The 17,017-nt window shown below is 43.2% G+C and overlaps 2 protein-coding genes and 7 non-coding genes across 18 annotated transcripts in view; 8 read left to right on the forward strand and 1 right to left on the reverse strand.

Annotated features, from left to right (window-relative positions):
• Positions 1-11: 11 nt before the first annotated feature.
• NPL (N-acetylneuraminate pyruvate lyase) overlaps positions 12-17,017 on the forward strand; it is a 38,605-nt gene continuing 21,599 nt past the window's right edge. Inside the window, exons 1-13 of one of the 10 annotated variants that reach the window (XM_075156930.1) lie at positions 13-102; positions 1,341-1,389; positions 1,935-1,974; positions 2,243-2,288; positions 2,691-2,722; positions 3,148-3,240; positions 3,850-3,875; positions 4,141-4,232; positions 4,328-4,380; positions 4,714-4,765; positions 5,344-5,395; positions 6,411-6,441; positions 6,632-6,674. The gene's annotated coding sequence lies outside the window, so the exon portion shown is untranslated. The other 9 variants (XR_012674580.1, XM_075156929.1, XM_075156928.1 and 6 more) reach the window with 9 other exon arrangements.
• Positions 930-1,007, forward strand: LOC142085320 (small nucleolar RNA SNORD74). The gene has a single exon (XR_012674622.1). It is a non-coding gene; the product is annotated as a small nucleolar RNA SNORD74 (small nucleolar RNA).
• On the forward strand, positions 1,790-1,856 carry LOC142085325 (small nucleolar RNA SNORD75). The gene has a single exon (XR_012674628.1). It is a non-coding gene; the product is annotated as a small nucleolar RNA SNORD75 (small nucleolar RNA).
• LOC142085308 (small nucleolar RNA SNORD24) lies at positions 2,092-2,173 on the forward strand. The gene has a single exon (XR_012674611.1). It is a non-coding gene; the product is annotated as a small nucleolar RNA SNORD24 (small nucleolar RNA).
• LOC142085322 (small nucleolar RNA snR60/Z15/Z230/Z193/J17) lies at positions 2,532-2,612 on the forward strand. The gene has a single exon (XR_012674624.1). It is a non-coding gene; the product is annotated as a small nucleolar RNA snR60/Z15/Z230/Z193/J17 (small nucleolar RNA).
• LOC142085321 (small nucleolar RNA snR60/Z15/Z230/Z193/J17) lies at positions 2,781-2,866 on the forward strand. The gene has a single exon (XR_012674623.1). It is a non-coding gene; the product is annotated as a small nucleolar RNA snR60/Z15/Z230/Z193/J17 (small nucleolar RNA).
• On the forward strand, positions 5,197-5,275 carry LOC142085309 (small nucleolar RNA SNORD79). The gene has a single exon (XR_012674612.1). It is a non-coding gene; the product is annotated as a small nucleolar RNA SNORD79 (small nucleolar RNA).
• On the forward strand, positions 6,489-6,564 carry LOC142085319 (small nucleolar RNA SNORD47). The gene has a single exon (XR_012674621.1). It is a non-coding gene; the product is annotated as a small nucleolar RNA SNORD47 (small nucleolar RNA).
• HEBP2 (heme binding protein 2) lies at positions 6,810-12,384 on the reverse strand. Its single transcript, XM_075156937.1, has 5 exons — positions 12,197-12,384; positions 9,761-9,845; positions 9,250-9,385; positions 8,838-9,003; positions 6,810-8,151 (listed from the first exon to the last, which is right to left on the reverse strand). The coding sequence occupies exons 2-5, from the start codon at positions 9,833-9,835 to the stop codon at positions 7,977-7,979; spliced, it is 552 nt and encodes a 183-aa protein (XP_075013038.1). The 5' UTR covers positions 9,836-9,845; positions 12,197-12,384; the 3' UTR covers positions 6,810-7,976.

Below are 17,017 nucleotides of genomic sequence, written 5' to 3' on the forward strand. Positions count from 1 at the left end.
CGTGACCGGCGCCGGGACTATATAAAGGGCGCGCAGGCCCATCCGCAGCCTTTTCGGCCTGCGGGGAGGGGGGCAGAGGGAGCACTCGCTGCGGCCCTGCCGGTGAGTGGGGGGGGGGCTTCCCGCCTGATGCGGCTCCGGGGGGCGATGTGGAGGCGCTGCGGGTGGGGCTTGGTCCCCGATGGGCGCTGGCGGGGAAGGATGGAGGTGGATTGGGTCGGCGGGGCCCGGTCTGCGGCCCAGGCCGCGGGGGCGTTCTGAGGCGACTCCGCCTCGTGGCGGCCCCGAGGTGGGGGGCAGGTAGCGGAGACCCCACCGGTGGTCGTGTGGGAGAGGGGGTCCTGTGGAACCCCCACGCGGGTTGCGGGAAGGGGAGGCCAGCGCAGGCCCCACGGAGGTGGCGGGCCTGTGGCTCTTGGCCTTGAGGCCCGTCACCCCGCGGCGCTGTGGGGAGGGCTGGGCAGTGCCCTGGGTGTGAGCGCAGCGGGGAGGCTGAGCCTGCGGCCTGGGCTCCGTCTGGAAGCCCATTTTCCCATGGGAAATGCTCCTGGAAGATGGCGAGGTGGTGTGCGACAGTGGCGGAGATTAGCTTTAGGTTTCTGTCTTTTTTTTTTAACTCTACACTAGGCTTTTAGGAAGGCAGTTTTCAACGGTAAATGGGAAGTGATGTGTGTGCAAAATGTAAGTCGTGTGTTAGGGGTAAGGGTTGCCTGCTCCAACGTAAACTAATGCTCGGAAGCAGTTGCCAGGCTGGGGAGAGCCCTTTCGTTGTGGGGAGGATGGAGGTTGTCCCCTGCTGAATAGTTTATTGGTAAACGAGGAGACAGCCTTACCTGTATCATGTGCTCTGGGTAATAGTTAGCTTTCTAGGTGTTAAGTTCAAGGCCCCATGTTAAGGAAGTAGTATGATAGCTCACTTGGACTTCCGTGTGCCTGCACATGATGAAAACTATGTTGGTAGGGACATCTGAGAGGGTGATGAATACCAACATATCTGAGCTGGGCATGGAATGGTGTGTAGTGGCCTGTCTGGTATGGCTGAAACACCATGTGGTCCTTTCAGAGCAGCCAAAGTTAGTAGCTGCAGGACTGACCCGGTGCTTATACACTAGAATTGAAGCTGTAAAAAATTAAGATGTTTGGTTCTGTCCTCCTTAAAAGTATGGGCTAGCAATTATTTTTGTGGCCTTGTCTCTCAAAGGAGTTGAAGTGTAGATTGCTTCAGGGAGAGCTTTGCTGTAAGGCTCAGAGTATTGTTTTAAATTTTACTTGCATTTTTCAAAAGATAACATTTTCATTCTTAGAAGAAATAAAACTAACAGATAATCTCTTGTTTTCAGTTTAAGATGCATCAGCTACATTCTTCCCTCTCTTATGGCTTGGAAACAGGTAGGTGCTGCTTCTGAAATACGGAGTTTAAATTGAGAAATAATGTGTAGGTACCCTTTGAGCAACTAGCCTGGAGTACTCTTGTATCTCAGGAGATTATAGGACCAGCGTTTGTAATCCAGTAATTGCTTGTGGCATCTCTTCAGGCAGTCCTTGCTCTTCTACTGGGAAAAGTCACGTCTGTCTTTGTACTGGAAAGTGGATGTGAAGCCCCTGTTGTTTCGGGACCACTAATCATCCTGTAACCAGACTACAATAGTACCCTAGATGCCCTTTTTTCCTTCATTACTGCTGTTTCACCATCCACAGCAATAAATAGTTTGTTGTTTGGAGAAAAGTGCCTGATGCATGTTTCAAAAAGAACCTGTAGCTATCAGGATTGATGTTAACTAAATCAGAGAGCCTATGATGGTTTCAGTATAAGAGTAGTGGACAGAAGTGATTTCTGAAAACTCTGTGCTGAGGCTTTTTTCTGTGCTTAGTGTCACTGCCAGAGGTACTCTCCCTAGTTCTACAAGCGTCTGAAACTGTTATATCTCTTCCAGATCTGCCACCAAATATGGAGACTTGATGCTACTTCACAAGGTAAAACATACTTCTTGAAAATTCAGCATAAAATGGTGCTCAGTGTTTGTCTAGACAGTATTGTTCTAATAACATCAGTAGGCAAACTTTATTCCCTGAGCTAAGTTTTCCCTCTGGTGCCACAATGATGACACTTATTTGCTACTCTTGATCAAGAGAATGATGAGCACTTTTACCACCATAACTTTCCTCTGAGGCACAACAACTTAGAATTCCCCTTGATGTTTTGACTTATGAATATACTGTTCATAAGCTTTTTTCCTTCCAGGATTTGAATTGTACGCTTGGAAGACTTGCAGGAGAAGCATCGCCTGGTGAGAAATGTGTAGTCTGTGTAGGGGTTTCTTCCATGGAGCTGCTGAAACACTGCAGTGGGAAGGGTGGGATGTGTAAAATGGGAAGGAAGTACTTTGGGATTAATTTCTACTGATAGACGGAAAGAATTGATACTTGCTAGTGTTCAAAAACTCTCGAATATTTCTTTGTGCTTTATTTGGAGAACTTCAATTTTTCAAAGTTGTCACAAGAGGCAATTGCTTGGTACTATTATTCCAAAGCAGATACAGTGATGATGGCATAGTTCAGCAGAATATCCTGTGAAGAAAAGTTTTGTCTTTCGCTCCTATGTGATGTATCTAGCTCTTGTGATCTCTTGCTAGGAGGAGTAGGCTTTGCTACGAAGCCTGAGGGAATCTGATGGGGTTTTTTTGTTGCAGGCACTGGGAGATGAAGCTATAAGCTGTGCAAGGTAAATGTTGTATTGCCTGCATCTGTAGAAACTTAATTTGTGTCCCTGATGTGTGAAAAGGCTGCATGTGATGACGGCATAGTTCAGCAGATGACCCGTGGTGATCACGCTGTTACTGTCTTTCGCTCCTATCTGATGCAGCCTCCTGTAACTTAGGCTGAGTTTGACAGACAATTCGCGTGGAAAGCTGAGGGTGAAACACTACTTTCTTTGGCTCCGTGAATGCCTTTTGAAAAATTGTTTCAGAAGATCAGTAAATGGGCTAAACATGAAAAAATTTAGTAGGATGAATAGAAGGATAGAGTAGGCTCTGCCTGTGAAATTAAGCACAAATACAGCAGAATAAATTTGCTATTTCAGTAACACAAAATCTTGGTTGATCTGGTGCTAGTGCTCCGAGTTCTGTAAGTGGTGTTGCTTTGCAGGCTGCCCTGGACAGCGGATACCTGTGCCTCCAATGTGAGAAGCTATTTTGGCTGTTACTGATGTTGATGAAGACAAGGCCTTCCTAATTGAAGGTAATTGAAAAACCTTTTTTAGATGGATGCTGCATTTGGCTGTGCTGCATCTGAGCTTAGGAGTTTGCTTTTGGAGATAAGAGGGTCTGCAAATCCATTTTGTTTCTGGAAAATCTGAAGCAAAGATCCTAGTACCCTCAGTGTGCCTTCAGATCTGCTATGCTTCACAATAAAAGCATTAAGTAATTGTTTTGTGGTGTTAAAGACTTCTAGAATGTGCCTGTTAAGGCTAAATGGTGAATGTGGCAGTACTATGAATTTAGTGTCTGAAATGCTTTTCCCGGTTTAGGCCAACTTAGATGTTTACACAAAGTTCCTGTCACTGAACTCTGCAGTTTAGAGGTTTGCTCCTTTCTGCAATTCCAGCAGTCTCTGGAATTGAGGAATTATCTCAGGGGTGTTGGGGAGGGTGATGGCTGGGAGATGGCTTTAGGCCCCTCTTGTGGAAGGGGATGGGAGTGTTGCAGTCCACTGTAGATGATGTTGAATCAGGTCTCTGATCCCAATGAGGATAAAACTTGACTAAACGCTGATACAGTGTTTCACTGAATTGTTCTTATGCTAATATGTTCTGCTGGACCCTATCTAACAGCAGCTTTTCCTTTGCAGCTTTCCAAAGTGTTTCTCATTGCAATGTAAGTACTTGTTTTAACTTTGCAAGTATTAGCATAAAAAAATTTGCCTAGAAGTGAAGTATTTAACTGCATGTAAGCTGGGAGGGAGGTGCAAGGAGCCAGTGTTGGCTGCTGCTTGCATCTTGTCCAAAAGAGAAGGATGTTTGAGGGGAGAACTGCTGGGTAAGGCCCAGCCTTGACAGGCTGGTTTGTGTTAAGCTCTTCACCGTGTGCCTGTGAGCTCACAAAGTTGCTCTGATAGCCCTATTTGCCCTCTTCCCCATAGCAACCTTAGCCTAAAGCAGATAGCTGTGCAGTGACTGGCAATGTGAGCTGCCTGTGTGATGAGATGTGACTACCTTGACTTCAATCATGGAGGTCTGCAATTAGCTCTATCTGATGTCAGGCACCTGACCAGATTTCATCCTGGTGTGCTTCCCTCTGCGCTCTCCTGATACTTTGCTTTGTTCCAGGGCTGGTGCGGTGGAGCTGTGAAGCGATGCAGCTGGTAGTGCTACCAGCAAAAGTAAGTTGCCAGCAAATGCATATGACTGGTCAGAACTGTGTGATAGGTGATGGGGAAGTTACTAATGCTGGCCTCTTAATTGCAGTGTAGCTGCAGTGTTAAGTGGAAAGTTCTTGAGGATTTTCTTACCTCTACCAATGGATCACAGGTTACCAGCAGCCTGCAGGGTTCACTTACCCAAGGTGCTAGGGACTGAATCTCATACTGTGTGACCAAAGACACTGATAAGATACATTGGTGATTGTAACAGTAATGGAATTCTGGAAGTCTTAATGAGGTTCTAGAGTAACATTAGCATTGGACTGACATTTCATTTTCTTATGTGTATCATAGATTTGAGAATGGCAGATCTGCTGGGTACTTTGTGACAGATGCTTCTTACTTGGTAAGCTGCTTGCTTCTCAGTTGCCATAAGATTTTGATTTTTACCACTTGAAAATGTTAACTGCTTTCTGTAACTGAAAAGAAATGGTATGGACCAGTTGAACTGTGTAACTGCTATGGACTAAGGTTTCTAATTGATAAGAAAGAATTTGTGGTAACCTGGCAGTGTAGAGCTTGTGCTGACCAAAGCCAGTACACTTATTTACTATTTTAACTTTTTGCTGGTTAAATTAAGTAGTGGGCGTTTGCAGGGAGTAGCACTGATCTTCAGTAGTTGAAATAATGTGGTAAATTATTTGTCTCAATGGCTAGATCAGAGCTTTTACGTGACGTGAATGAAGATGCGGTTGGGGGTAAGGTTTGAAATGCTGAGGTCAGGTCCTCCTCTAAGGAGAGACAAAAGTAACAAAACATTAAGCTTCTCTAAGCATGTACTGTTTGTGATGATTAATTCTAAGCAATGGGAATCTCTCTGAAAGAGGCTGAGGAGGACTCTCGCACTGAAACAGTACCCACATTCAAACTAACTCTTGAAGCACTGCCAAGGAGAGTGCATTAATAAAATTTCACTTGTTACAGAGTGAAGCTTGTGGGGAGTTTGTGTGAGAAACAAGACTAACTTATGTCTGAGGTAAGTAGAGTACATGGGGTTTGATAATTACTGGAATATTGTCTTTGTGCTAAATGCCTAGATAGTGGTGCCTAAAATTAGTCCTGTAATAGATCTGATTTGTCTTCCTGTATTGTATTCTGATTTTCCCACTCTCGGCTACTGTGGGAATAAACATTGAAGCAAGAATGCACTTCTGTGTAGTTCTGAATTTGACTTGAAAAGAAAGGGCTCTTTCTGAGCAGACACCCTGACAATTCCGGAACTGTAGTCAATGGTAAACTTCATGTAGAGTTCTGTTTGTATGAACAGAAGATGTGGCCTCAATGACTCTAAAACCTGGGGTTTTATTGCTGGATATCTTCACACAGTGGAAATAGTAAAGGAGCTGAATCAATGGAGACCACTTAGCCAATACAGTATTGATAATGTAGTACAGCAGAATGCATGGCAGCAAACATAACTCCTGTTATAACTCATATCTGATGTATCTGGCTATTCTGTGAACTGACACTGTAACACTGCGCTCTTGAATTAAAAAGAAAAAAAACAAAACACTAACCCTGTATGCTGTGGTTGTCACTACTCAGTAATTTTTGCTAATCTTGGTTATGTTGGCTATACACAAGTTTAGGATCAATTTCTAGATGATTGCTGTACAAACTTGTTCTCTCCAACAGACTGGTTCTCACTTCTCAGGGTAGATTTTTAAGATGATTTCTATGGGACTTCTATTTTAGGTATCAAAACTCATTGAATAGAACTTTCTGTTGGGGAGAGACAGTATCACAAAGCAAGTGGTAGCTTTGTACTTTTCCCTGATGCTTCCAATGTTAGTAATTCTGTATTTCCAGTTCAGCTAGGATTTGTAAGCTTTGTATATCCTATTTGGCTGCAAGTTGAAGTTGTCAGTTGCCAGCTGAAATGCAGCCTCCTTGTAGGTAAAATTAGTTTGGTGAATAGAATTTCATAGATAAATAATTAAACTTGCATATAGTGATGTCTGTTATTCTGAAACAACTTCTCTCTTTCTCAGGAAAGGACTGTGCTGTCTGCAACCTCACTGGGTAAGACCCGCAGCAGATGAATTCTGTTAAAAACTGGGAATATTTGTAGCCACTGATGAAATTTGATTCTGCCAAATGAATTACTGTGATATTACAATTTCCGTTCCACTTTTCTCTGAGGTTACAAAGCTGCTGTGGAACTTTTAGTGGTTGTGCTACTGCATATGTTGATTGTGTTTTCTTGCTTCAGGTAAGGAGGCAACTTTGAAACTACTGTATAAAGAACCAAGAAGGTGAGTGTAACTGTAGCAATAATGAAATTTATTTGCTGGAACAAATGATGATAACCTTAGCTTGAACTCTCTCTCTGAACAGAGATGAAAATCTAAGGTCTGAGTTGTTCCCAGCAAGCTTCTTGTGCCGGCTGGTGCCTTACAATGGTTCTTATGTCTGTCTTAATAGGTGGAAGATGGCAGAATAATGAGTTACACTTGCATGAACAGCATTAAAAAAGCCAAGGGTTTTTTTTTACCACACTGGTAATGTTTGCCTGATACTGATTGGAACCAATAAAAATTTGTAAACTCTGCCTGTTGTTGTGAACTGCTTTCTGACTTGAACAGGTTGCTGTAAAACAGCTCTAGGCTACTTTATAAAAGCTTCAAATGCTTGATTTAGAGCAGGGACTAAACTAGTTTAAATGCTAGTCCTGCAAGTGTCTTAACTTAGGTGTCAGATGTTGCTAGTGTGCAGACTGCAGTTGACCTGACCAACACCAAGATTGGGACAAAGCTAAATAATTGAAGTAGTAATTAGTGTTTTGTAGATGAGAGCTAAACACTACTACTGTATATTTTCTCCTAACATTACAGGTTACCAGTAAGTCTGGTATTACGTGTTCAGGTGCAGATGATGTGCACAGGATAAGCATACAGCTTGGACACTGTTAACCCTTTTCCACTGGACTCTGAGTCTGATCTGGTCACTGGCATTAGTCTGGAGCAAGACTGCATCCAGCCTCCATGAGGGAAAAAAAAAAACAGTTGAGTGGAGACATGGGGCATTTTGACAGTATTTAAAAAAAAAAGTTACTGCTTATGAGGCACTAGGGCCTGCTAAGGTATTGCTGCTAGGTTTCTTCTCTGAAAAATTAATTAAATTTCCCCCATCTTTCTGTTGTCTCAGGAGTGATATCAATATGGGAGAAGTCAGCTCTATGAAGAACTCATTCTCCATAATACTTGAGCTATTGCTGTAGCACTTCTAATGAGAAGTAAAACTAGACATCCAAACTGTTCTACAGGAATATTTTCAGATTATTAGTGTTCCCTAGAACCTTTCAGTAAGAGGAATAGGTTTGTCATATCTCCCTCCCACTCCAGCTGGTACATTCTACTTGAATTTAAATTACATCTTATAGAAAGAGCTGAAATCTTTTTAGCCAGAATAGTATTTCATCCTAGAGAAAATGAATTAGACATGATCCTGTGTCCACGTGCACATTACATCTCTTCTGCACTAAAGCAAAAGCCATTATTAAGGTCTGTTTTCATCCAGAGCTGATTAGTAACCTCTTAATATTCTCCCCCACCATATTACTTCTTAAAATACCACACTTCATTGTGCCTGTTAAAGAGCTTGAAGGGACTGTCATAGCCTGCAGTATAGAAGAAGTCTTCATGGAATGGTTGGCCTCTGTTTCTTAAGATTCTGGCCAAGACTTCAGCTTCCTCAGCGTATTTCTCTGGGGAGGCAAATCCACCAAAGGACCTGGAGAAGTGAAAAGGGAGGGTTTTTTTGTTAATAGTTCAAGCCCCTGCTTTTTATTTTCACAGAAGGAAACTTCAGGCTTGCAAAGCATGGAGCGTTTGAGCACTTCTGATGCAGTTTGTAGTTATTAGGCAAACTTCACAGAACTAGGTGTCAGGGAGTATATGGCTATGTATACTACTTTAAAAGGATTTTAAAAAAATACTCTTAAGTTGCTTGCAATTCTGAGAGCATTAGCTGACAGATTGTTGCTTGTGGCTTTAATATATGCAGAAAAGGCAAGTGTAGCTTTGGGTGCTTTTCCTGTAATAAAGAACTGCCATGCAGGTTTTGTTGGGAGTTTGGAACTACAAATAAAGGGGTCTGGAGGAGTGACTTAGGTGTTCTGTAGCATGGGGTGTGCCCAAGAGGAAGATTCTGTAGGCTGCATTTCTACACAACCCACTCAATGCGATATTCAGGAGTGCTGAAAAATGAATGTTTCAAAACTTGGTCATTTCTCTTTGTTCTTAGTAAAAGCATAAGAAAGATTGACAGAACTTGGGTATTTGGAAATCAAGGCTCTGAACAGCAGGATATATCCACAGTTAAAAATCAGCTGTAAGAAAGAGTAGTCCAGACTCCTAATAGATGAACCCCTTTCAGTGGCTACCTTCATTTGTCAGCTGTGCTGGTGTGCTGCTTACCGGACAAAGATGGCTGCTGCCTTCCGCTCTTCAATAAACACATCTGAGTCGGTGGGCTGTGGTGGAGAGTCCTGATGTTCAAACGGCACAAAGAAAGAGATCTTGAAGTCTGTGCAGCCAGATTTTATCAGGCATGTCACTGGCACAGTCATATCAATTTTCATTTCTAGAGGAGAGAGGGGAAAAAAAGAGTTGGAAGCGGCAAGCAAAGACAGTGCCTGAATGCTGCTGTAAAGGGTCATCCTAAAAGCAGAAACCAAAGCAGCTCGCGGGTATAATGGCCTAATGGAGCCACAGGGGTGTTAGACCAGGCAAGTGAACCTGCTTTGTCCTGCAGCTCATCTGCTGTCTTACACTGTTCAGCTTCATCTCCCATTTGTGCTTCTTGCAGTTCAAAACCAGCACACTGTACCTTTCTCATTCTTCCCTTGGATGTAGCGGAAGAGTTTCCAGAAGCCCTGGCGCATCGCCTCCTTCTGGGTCTCTCCCCTAATGACTGTGCTGGCCCACTTTGCCGTCTCATACTGACGCAGTTCATAATCCTTTGCCTGAAAGGTAGCAAAAGTTACAGTAACCATGACATTAATACTACAGATGACATAAGTTAATAGCTCCTCTTTCCAAATCAGCATGAAAGTATTGGTGCAATTGGATAACCCTGGGCAGCCTCTTAGCTGCAGACTCTAGGCATACCCCCAACATCAAATGATTTGATGCCTCCCTTGCGAAACCATGCTGTTCTGCCTTAGGCTGAGCGCCTCAGAGCTTATAAATAGGTGTTCCCCTTTGCAATTTGATGTTAACGGTGTCTGTAGTAACACTTCCCTCCACACCCATCAGACGCCACGCCAATCCCAAATCCATCTTGGCTCTGCAGCACCCTGGCTGCAGAGAGTTTCCTTCCCCTGGCCTTTAGTGGTTACCGTTGTCTCTGCTGAGCTCCACCGAGGGGACTGCAGATCCAGGGACAGAAACGTTTGCTTGAAGGATTTGATCATCTTGCCAGAGCTGAAAGGCAGACAGAGTTCATTGGCCTCTCTCCAATTAATGCAGCATACATGGGGAGGAAGAAAGCACTAGGGCTTTTCTGCCTAACGTCAAAGAGCTTTTCCTCAGCCTCTGGTCTCCAACCTTTCAGTAGCACTTGCTACGCTGAGAAGTGACTGCAAAAGTTCAGGCAAGAGACTGGTGCTTTCTAGAAGGCAGATGTCCCTGAGATTGTGAAAGGCCTGGATTCTACTGCTTATCCCCAACGATTCAACAACAAGGGCTGAAATCCTTTAAGCCCTTGAAAGAACCAGCAGAGAACCAAGACCAAGAAGCTACCTCTAGGCTGATATGGGAGTGATCATCTTCCGGGATAAGCTGCCTTCGCTTCTCTGTGAAGTGAAGGCGTTTCCTGGCTGCAAAACAGAAGGTTGAGATTCTGCAAGTGGCAGTTGTGTGGAAATCCGTAAGTAAAAAGGACTTGAGGAGTTCAGCCAATTTGCTCCTGGATGAAGAGGTATTGGTGTGGTGGGTACTCTGTTATTGACCGTGCCCATTGGGCCTCATAACAGCTGATGCCTTTCTTAAAGGCCTTTAGCCCCAGAGTCCTGTGGATAGATGAGATTTTCTGTATTTATGAATATGTGGCTACTTTCCTAGGTAGCCTTCACACGGGAGGAAAAAGCTGAAAACACGAAATCACTCAACTTCCTCTCACTGTCCCAATATAAATAATCAAAATCACTATTGAAATAATCACATCTGGTTAAAAGTCTTGAGATTTTAGGAGCCTTCTTTTATGATTTTTGTCTACACCAGGCAGATCATAGTGCATAACCTACATCCCAAGAAAGTCTCTGCTTTCTATGACATTACAATGTCCTTTGCACTTTACGTTGCAAAGACGACATGTAGTTGATTCAGCAATTATCTTGATTCTTAGATCATAGTACATTGTCTTCTCAGAGTATAACTTAATTGCACGTTTCTTGGGTAACGGAAGAAACTTCAAGGTTATTTTTCACTTCTCTCGCTCTTCAACTGTTTATAGCTGCCCACACAATAAGAAGCCACTGCTCTGTCACTCGTGGCTCTACTTTTTGATGGGCTTCTAGTATTAAAGGTGCACGGGTGCAATTCACAGCATGTCCCACCTCCAGTGGTAAAGTCTTTAACGTATGCCATCTTTAACATGACATTTGTGAATGGCTTTTGTAAAATCAAGAACTGCCTTGTGCTGCCTGACTACCTTCTTATCTGTTTCCATTTTCTTGTGACACGTAGACTACTGTTGAATACTGTTAACCCCCATCTGTACACTGGTTTAGAAGTGGCTAGAAGGAATTTGCTAGCACTGATTTCACCTCCAATCCTTATAAAATAAGTAGTGCACAGAGCACTCACGTGTTGAGCTTTTTCGAGCAGCTCCTTCAGTTGTCACCCTAGAGCAAGGGAAGATCAGAGGACCACGCAGCAGGAGACTGATGCCAGCGGTTAAAAGCAGGCACTGTCCCCCTCCTTCTCCCAGCCTGAAGATACATCATCTTCAGCAGTCTTTACCAGAATGACCGGTCACCAGGGACTGCTGCACAGTCCCAGGCTGGACAGTTGTACTCTAACACGCTTTTCATCAACAGTATTTACAAATCATCAAAGCATAACAATAAAGCAGGAATCCAATCATTTTATTAGAAGCAAACGTGAGCAATTATACTGAAACTTCCTACAGTAATTTATTTTATCCATTGCCATTTCAAAGGCAGAGATGATGCTGCTTTACTATCACTTCATTTTCTATTTCTCCTTGCTACAACTTGATAGAAAACACATTTCTCCTCTTCATGTGCTCCCTGGGTATGTTAGAAAGCAGAGAAGTAAACGTTCCTCCGTTTCAACACATGCTGTTGTAGTAGCTGCTGTACGAGCTGGCTTGTCTCTCTACTTGCCAATTCCAGCCCCTCCCCGACACACCTTCTCTTAACTGCTGGTTAGATCTCTCACAGCTCTGTCTTGTATAACTTTGTGGCCAGTACTGTCGGTGACTGCATGTACAAAATATTTTTGAATTACGCAAAACAATTCTTTTGGGGGAGGAAAGGCAAACTGAGAAGAATCCTCCAAATATTTACGGTTGAATTAATTTTTAGATCTACAGGAAAGCTTAGCTTTGAAATTTCCATCTGTGCAAGTAAATATTACTGTCTAGGATGTCTAGGCTTTTTCTGCAGCTGTTAACACATGGGCCAAAGGGACAGAAAGCATAGCGGGCATCTTCGCAGGTTACACTGATGGAGCAAGCAAGCGTAGCCAGAACATGCCATTCCACAAGCCTCTAATTATATTAAGAAAGCAGAGAAAGTAGACATACTTACGTTTTAAGCTGTCCTTATCGTTCTAGCTATCGCAGTCTATCCTTCTGAGGCTGCACATACTCACAGAATGCTGCGTGTCAGCGTTTATTTTAGTTTCATCAAACTCCGCCCATGCCTCAGCCCTACTGGAGGGAGATGCTGTTATGAAAACCAGAAGGTTGTAGCCTTGTCCTCCTCTGGGTCTCATTGGAGAGCTCCCACGCAAATGCCGAAAGCCCCACCTACTACCCACGAGGCAACATTGGGACCAGTGTGTGATCTGGCTCCATAAACAGTTTTGCACCCTTGTGTAACTTCCCCTGGTTTCCATGGCTTTGTGCCTGCTTATGTCGGGGTCAGGGGCAGGTTTTGTGCTCTCGGGAGAAAGAATTTCACATAAATAACGTTCCCCCCCAGACTCAGATTACATGAGAGCGATGGTACAGAATGACAGCTTTTCCTTTTTATCCCTGGGGTAAAATGGTAGGTAGAAATCTGGCTGCAAACTAAGCTAAGACCACCCTCATGAGATTTCTGCTGGCATGTTATGAAAGACAGACAGTGTTCTATAATGGCTGTCTGGTTTGAGTGGTATTTGGGACTAATCAGCCCCCTTAGCCCTTGGATATCTGCACAAAGGGGTTATACAAAGCTATTGTGAAATTCTGTCCTGCTTATAGTACACAAAGTGAAGCTGGACTCTACATTTAACCTGCTGCAGCTCCAGACATATTTAGGTACCAGCACAACAGAGCAGATTTGTTTGTCATGGTTTGCAGCCAAATTCAGCTAGCTCTTTGGGACATTTGAAATAAATAGCCGAGAACGACTTTTAACAGGAAACACAGTTTGCTTGCAGAGAACTTCATCAGGATGCTGTGCGATACACTCCTCTTCCGAAAGGGGGAATAAAAAAACCCAAAACCATGCCAAATAGTAATTGCAAACTTACCTCGAAAGCCACAAAGCTCTCTAAAGCCACAGAGTGGTGTAAAGAGCGATTTACTAATGGAGCCTGTTAGAACATGCTAAGGCCTGAAATACAGAATCAGTTCTCTGCATGCTTTGTACTTTTATTTTAGAGAGTAAACTTTCTCTCAATTTCACCTGTGTCTGTGTGGGTCGAACAGGAGAATCAGCAGGGCGTTTTGGAGAAGCAGAAGCTGCTGCTTCATGGTCTTTGCTCAGGAACTACAGGCGTGCAAAGGCACGTGCTTGCGTAAGGTTAGCTGTTACATTATTCTGTCATCCTAACATTCCTGTCAAGTGTGTACTAGTAATTATTTTCTCCAGAGTAGAGAAGGCCATGTAAAAAAACTATACCCAGCCACGACAGTTTGGCAAATCTCAACAAACCTACCCCAATCACGAGCACAGAGAAGTATTGCCTTGAAAGGGGGGCAATTTGTAGATAAACACAAGCCCTCTCTGAATTCTTGTTTTGTTTCTGAAGCAGAGAGACCCAGAACAAATCCCCAGTCAGTTTGTATGTGTCCAGCTGATGTTTCTGTCCCTGACAAAGAGCTAACTGTTCCTGGTGGAGTAGCCTGAGGTTGGAGAACAATCATCAGTGTTTTCCCGAGAGGTTGTTTTCCAACACTCTTGTTTTTCACATATAAATTGAGAGAACATGTCAACAGTTGGAAGAGACAGTAGGGCAGGCATGAGGACATGTATACTGTACATAACTATATACATACCCAAACTGTATATAATTAGGAAGATGCAGAAGGGATTATGATGGAAGCTGACACACAGTCTCACTGGTACCTCCAAATAGGGGAAAATCTGGGTACGCTAACTTTGTAGCCCTTGCCCTTTACACGGGAGAATAATGTGAAAGAACTGTTTTAGCACCTTGAGGTCCCAGCAGTTTGCAGAACATATGACAGGGAAGTTCAACAGCATACATATACTGCTAGTTTGCCTGGCTGTCTCTACTGCATGGGCGAAAGCAAAACCGGGCAGTAAATGTAAATACCAACCTCTCCGTGTATACTATACCTCTAATGCAAAGAGTTGCTGCTGCAATTAGTAAATGTACTAATTAAACAGGCAATAATTAAGTCTCAAAGGTAGCCTATGACACCTCTGTTCAATGCCATATATATATATGTCTGGAACTTGGCTGGTATTTTCTAGAATAGCTGACAAAGCAATGTTTTTCTGTACTGTTGCCTTAAGCTCGAGGAGTGGAGATGAGGGCACAAGCACATAAAAGCACGCGGTTTGTAGCTTGACTTTACTATTGTCAGCAGGCACTTCTGCGCAGAACACCCTACGGAACTCGTACTTAAGTAATGGCTTTTCAGGCTAGCAGCTTCTATCGGATAAGTATAAGGACAAGCCTGTGGTATGATCACTTGTGATTTCCATTTTTCCTCTCTATAGACCCTATCTATAACGAGCCCAGACAAGACCTCAAGCAACACGCCCTATACCAAAAATGCTTACGTCTGCTCTGTGGCAACATTACAATAGCTGCTGTCAAATCCATGCAAGCGTGTTGCAAGTTACCTTTATCCCTAGAGGCAAGCACCAACTGCTTGCACAAAAAAGATGAATCTTTTCCACTGGCCTAATTGTGTCAGGATTGGAGAAGCCTGGCAAAAAATGTTTCGTTACAGTAAGGTTAATGATAACTTTGAGTCGTGTTCTTGTAACTGACAAGTCTGTAGCGTAATATGAAAAAAATTGCATGTGAGGGACAGAGGGGGATGCATGTGTGTCCAGTCTGGCCACTCACATGTTCTAACAAGTGATCTCAACCCAAACGCTCTAGGTAGATTTGCATTTCTGCCGAAGCCTGTCAGAGCATCAGTTAGCCTTGTGTCTGACTGATTTTGATTTAAAAGAACTGAGATTCTTTACATATAAATGACATTTGCTTTTGCAAACACACACTTATCAGATGATGCAGAAGCCCTTACTTCACAACAAAGAAGTGGAGCATGTGATGTTACTGTAGTTACTGTAAACAATAGTCCAGGGCAGCAAAAGCGTCTTTATATGTTGATGATGATGAACTGTGGTTTTCTGCAAATTCATCCCCCAAAAGAAGCCTTTTATCTCCTTGCTCTAAAGAAAGAGAAAGCCTTCTAGCAAATTCCATTTTATATCTTATTCTCACTCCCAGCAAGGAAGATGAAGAAGCATAAGCACACCATCTTCTAAAGAAGCAGTTGAATGTACTATAGTACTGTTCCAAGGAGATTCCATGTTATCCTTTGCAAATTGCAGAAATGAAATCTCTGCCATAACTCTGATGGGATGGTATTTAGACCTTATGCTCTAACCTACGCATTTTATGTCAGCACACCAATTTGTTACCATTGGCCTTTAGCCAAAAATCATTTGCTGTCTGGAAATGCCTATGTGGATTTTGTCCATCTGCTTTTCGCCTGATTCCAGCTAATTTGTTACAAATGACACATGAAACTATTGCATCTCCCTGCTACCTTGAACAGTGACTTAATGACAGCATTACCTAAAATCTTGCTGAATGAGTGACTCCTTGCTCACATCATCAGAGATTGCATGGAACTGACTGCTCTTGATCAAATAAAAAGCTTCCTACATCCAACACCACTCCGGAGCACTCTTGACTTGGCATTTTCCAAGATTTATCTGCCAAAGGTCACATTTTGGAATCATTCTAGGTTTGGAGAATTAATCCTAGATTAATTCTTCCTTCCAGCTGCCACGCAAAACCTTCCTAAACCTTCCTCTCTTCTGTCCATAGAGCCCAGAGAGAGACTGGAAGCTTTCTCGGCTTTATATACTGCTTTGTTCACTTGGCTTCTTTCCAAAATAAGGGTTATTTTTAGTATCGGTCTCTTTAGGGATCTAGCTATCAACTGAACCGCACAAGCAATTGTCTCAGTAAACTTCTTTAGCCAGGATTAACACTTAACTAAATCCACAGAAAACCTGCAGTCCTCTCTGAGTGCTCGAAGGGGAGGAAGTATCAGCTTCCCCTACAAATTCATCCACATTCTGCTATTGACAGATTCTTCTCTTCTCAACAGAACATGAAACAAGGTGAATTTTTGTCTTCAAGATAAGAACATCTCATTCAGGGAAACAGGATTAAGTTCACATAGGTAACAGAGTTTGCTAGAAAAAAGCCATGTCACAAATCTATTATATTACTATTTTTGTCTTTTTAAATGGTTTTTAACAACGACTTAAGGTATGGCCTAAGGTGAGAGAATACACCTTCTTTGCTAATACAACTCTGAAGAGGAAGGAGCCAGGAATCAATCATCTGAGAACATTGCTCAGGGCTCAAAAAACAACCTTAAGGAGAACAGGCATTTACTGATTGTTTCTTATCAATAGGAAAGTCCAGTATTTGAAGTCACCAGCACCTGTACCACAAATAATGCTCTCAAGCAATGCCGAGAAGGAACTAGTTAGGAACCACAGTGGCAGCCCAAGGCCTCTTACACCTCACCTGCTAGACAGGCTCTCCAGAAGAAGGTAGGAGCTCAGTATCAGCTCCAGCGTTTTTCTATCTGCATCTTCCAGCAGTCCCTCAGGCAGATACCTTCTGCCCTATTTTTGTGGACAGGAACGCAGTGGCTCTGCATTTTCTTTCTTTGCTCCGCCTTCCTAGACTTTTAAGGTGATATTTTCCTTTTCTTTTTCTTCACCTGCTTTGGTCCCCTCCTTCCTTCCCTCCCTCCCTTTCATTCTCAGCTTTCTCCAATCTGTTTGCTGCATGGGGTGAGACCAGCTCCTCTGCCCAGGGCCTGGGATAAGCTCCTGACTCTGCCGAAGGCTTATTATGAGATGATGGGAACAGCTCCAGGGGTCTGAAAAAGACCCAGATATGCAGAA

The sequence above is a fragment of the Calonectris borealis genome, chromosome 8 (assembly GCF_964195595.1).
Source record: "Calonectris borealis chromosome 8, bCalBor7.hap1.2, whole genome shotgun sequence".
In the NCBI taxonomy this organism is placed as follows: domain Eukaryota; kingdom Metazoa; phylum Chordata; class Aves; order Procellariiformes; family Procellariidae; genus Calonectris; species Calonectris borealis.

What these genes read in the sequence shown, in the direction of transcription:
- HEBP2 (XM_075156937.1), bottom strand. Translation starts at nt 9,835, where the DNA reads ATGATCAAATCCTTCAAGCAAACGTTTCTGTCCCTGGATCTGCAGTCC. An exon ending in GGAGCTCAGCAGAGACAACG is followed by an intron (nt 9,386 to 9,760) that starts GTAACCACTAAA and finishes GCTACCTTTCAG; the next exon opens with GCAAAGGATTATGAACTGCG. An exon ending in CCAAGGGAAGAATGAGAAAG is followed by an intron (nt 9,004 to 9,249) that starts GTACAGTGTGCT and finishes TCTCTCCTCTAG; the next exon opens with AAATGAAAATTGATATGACT.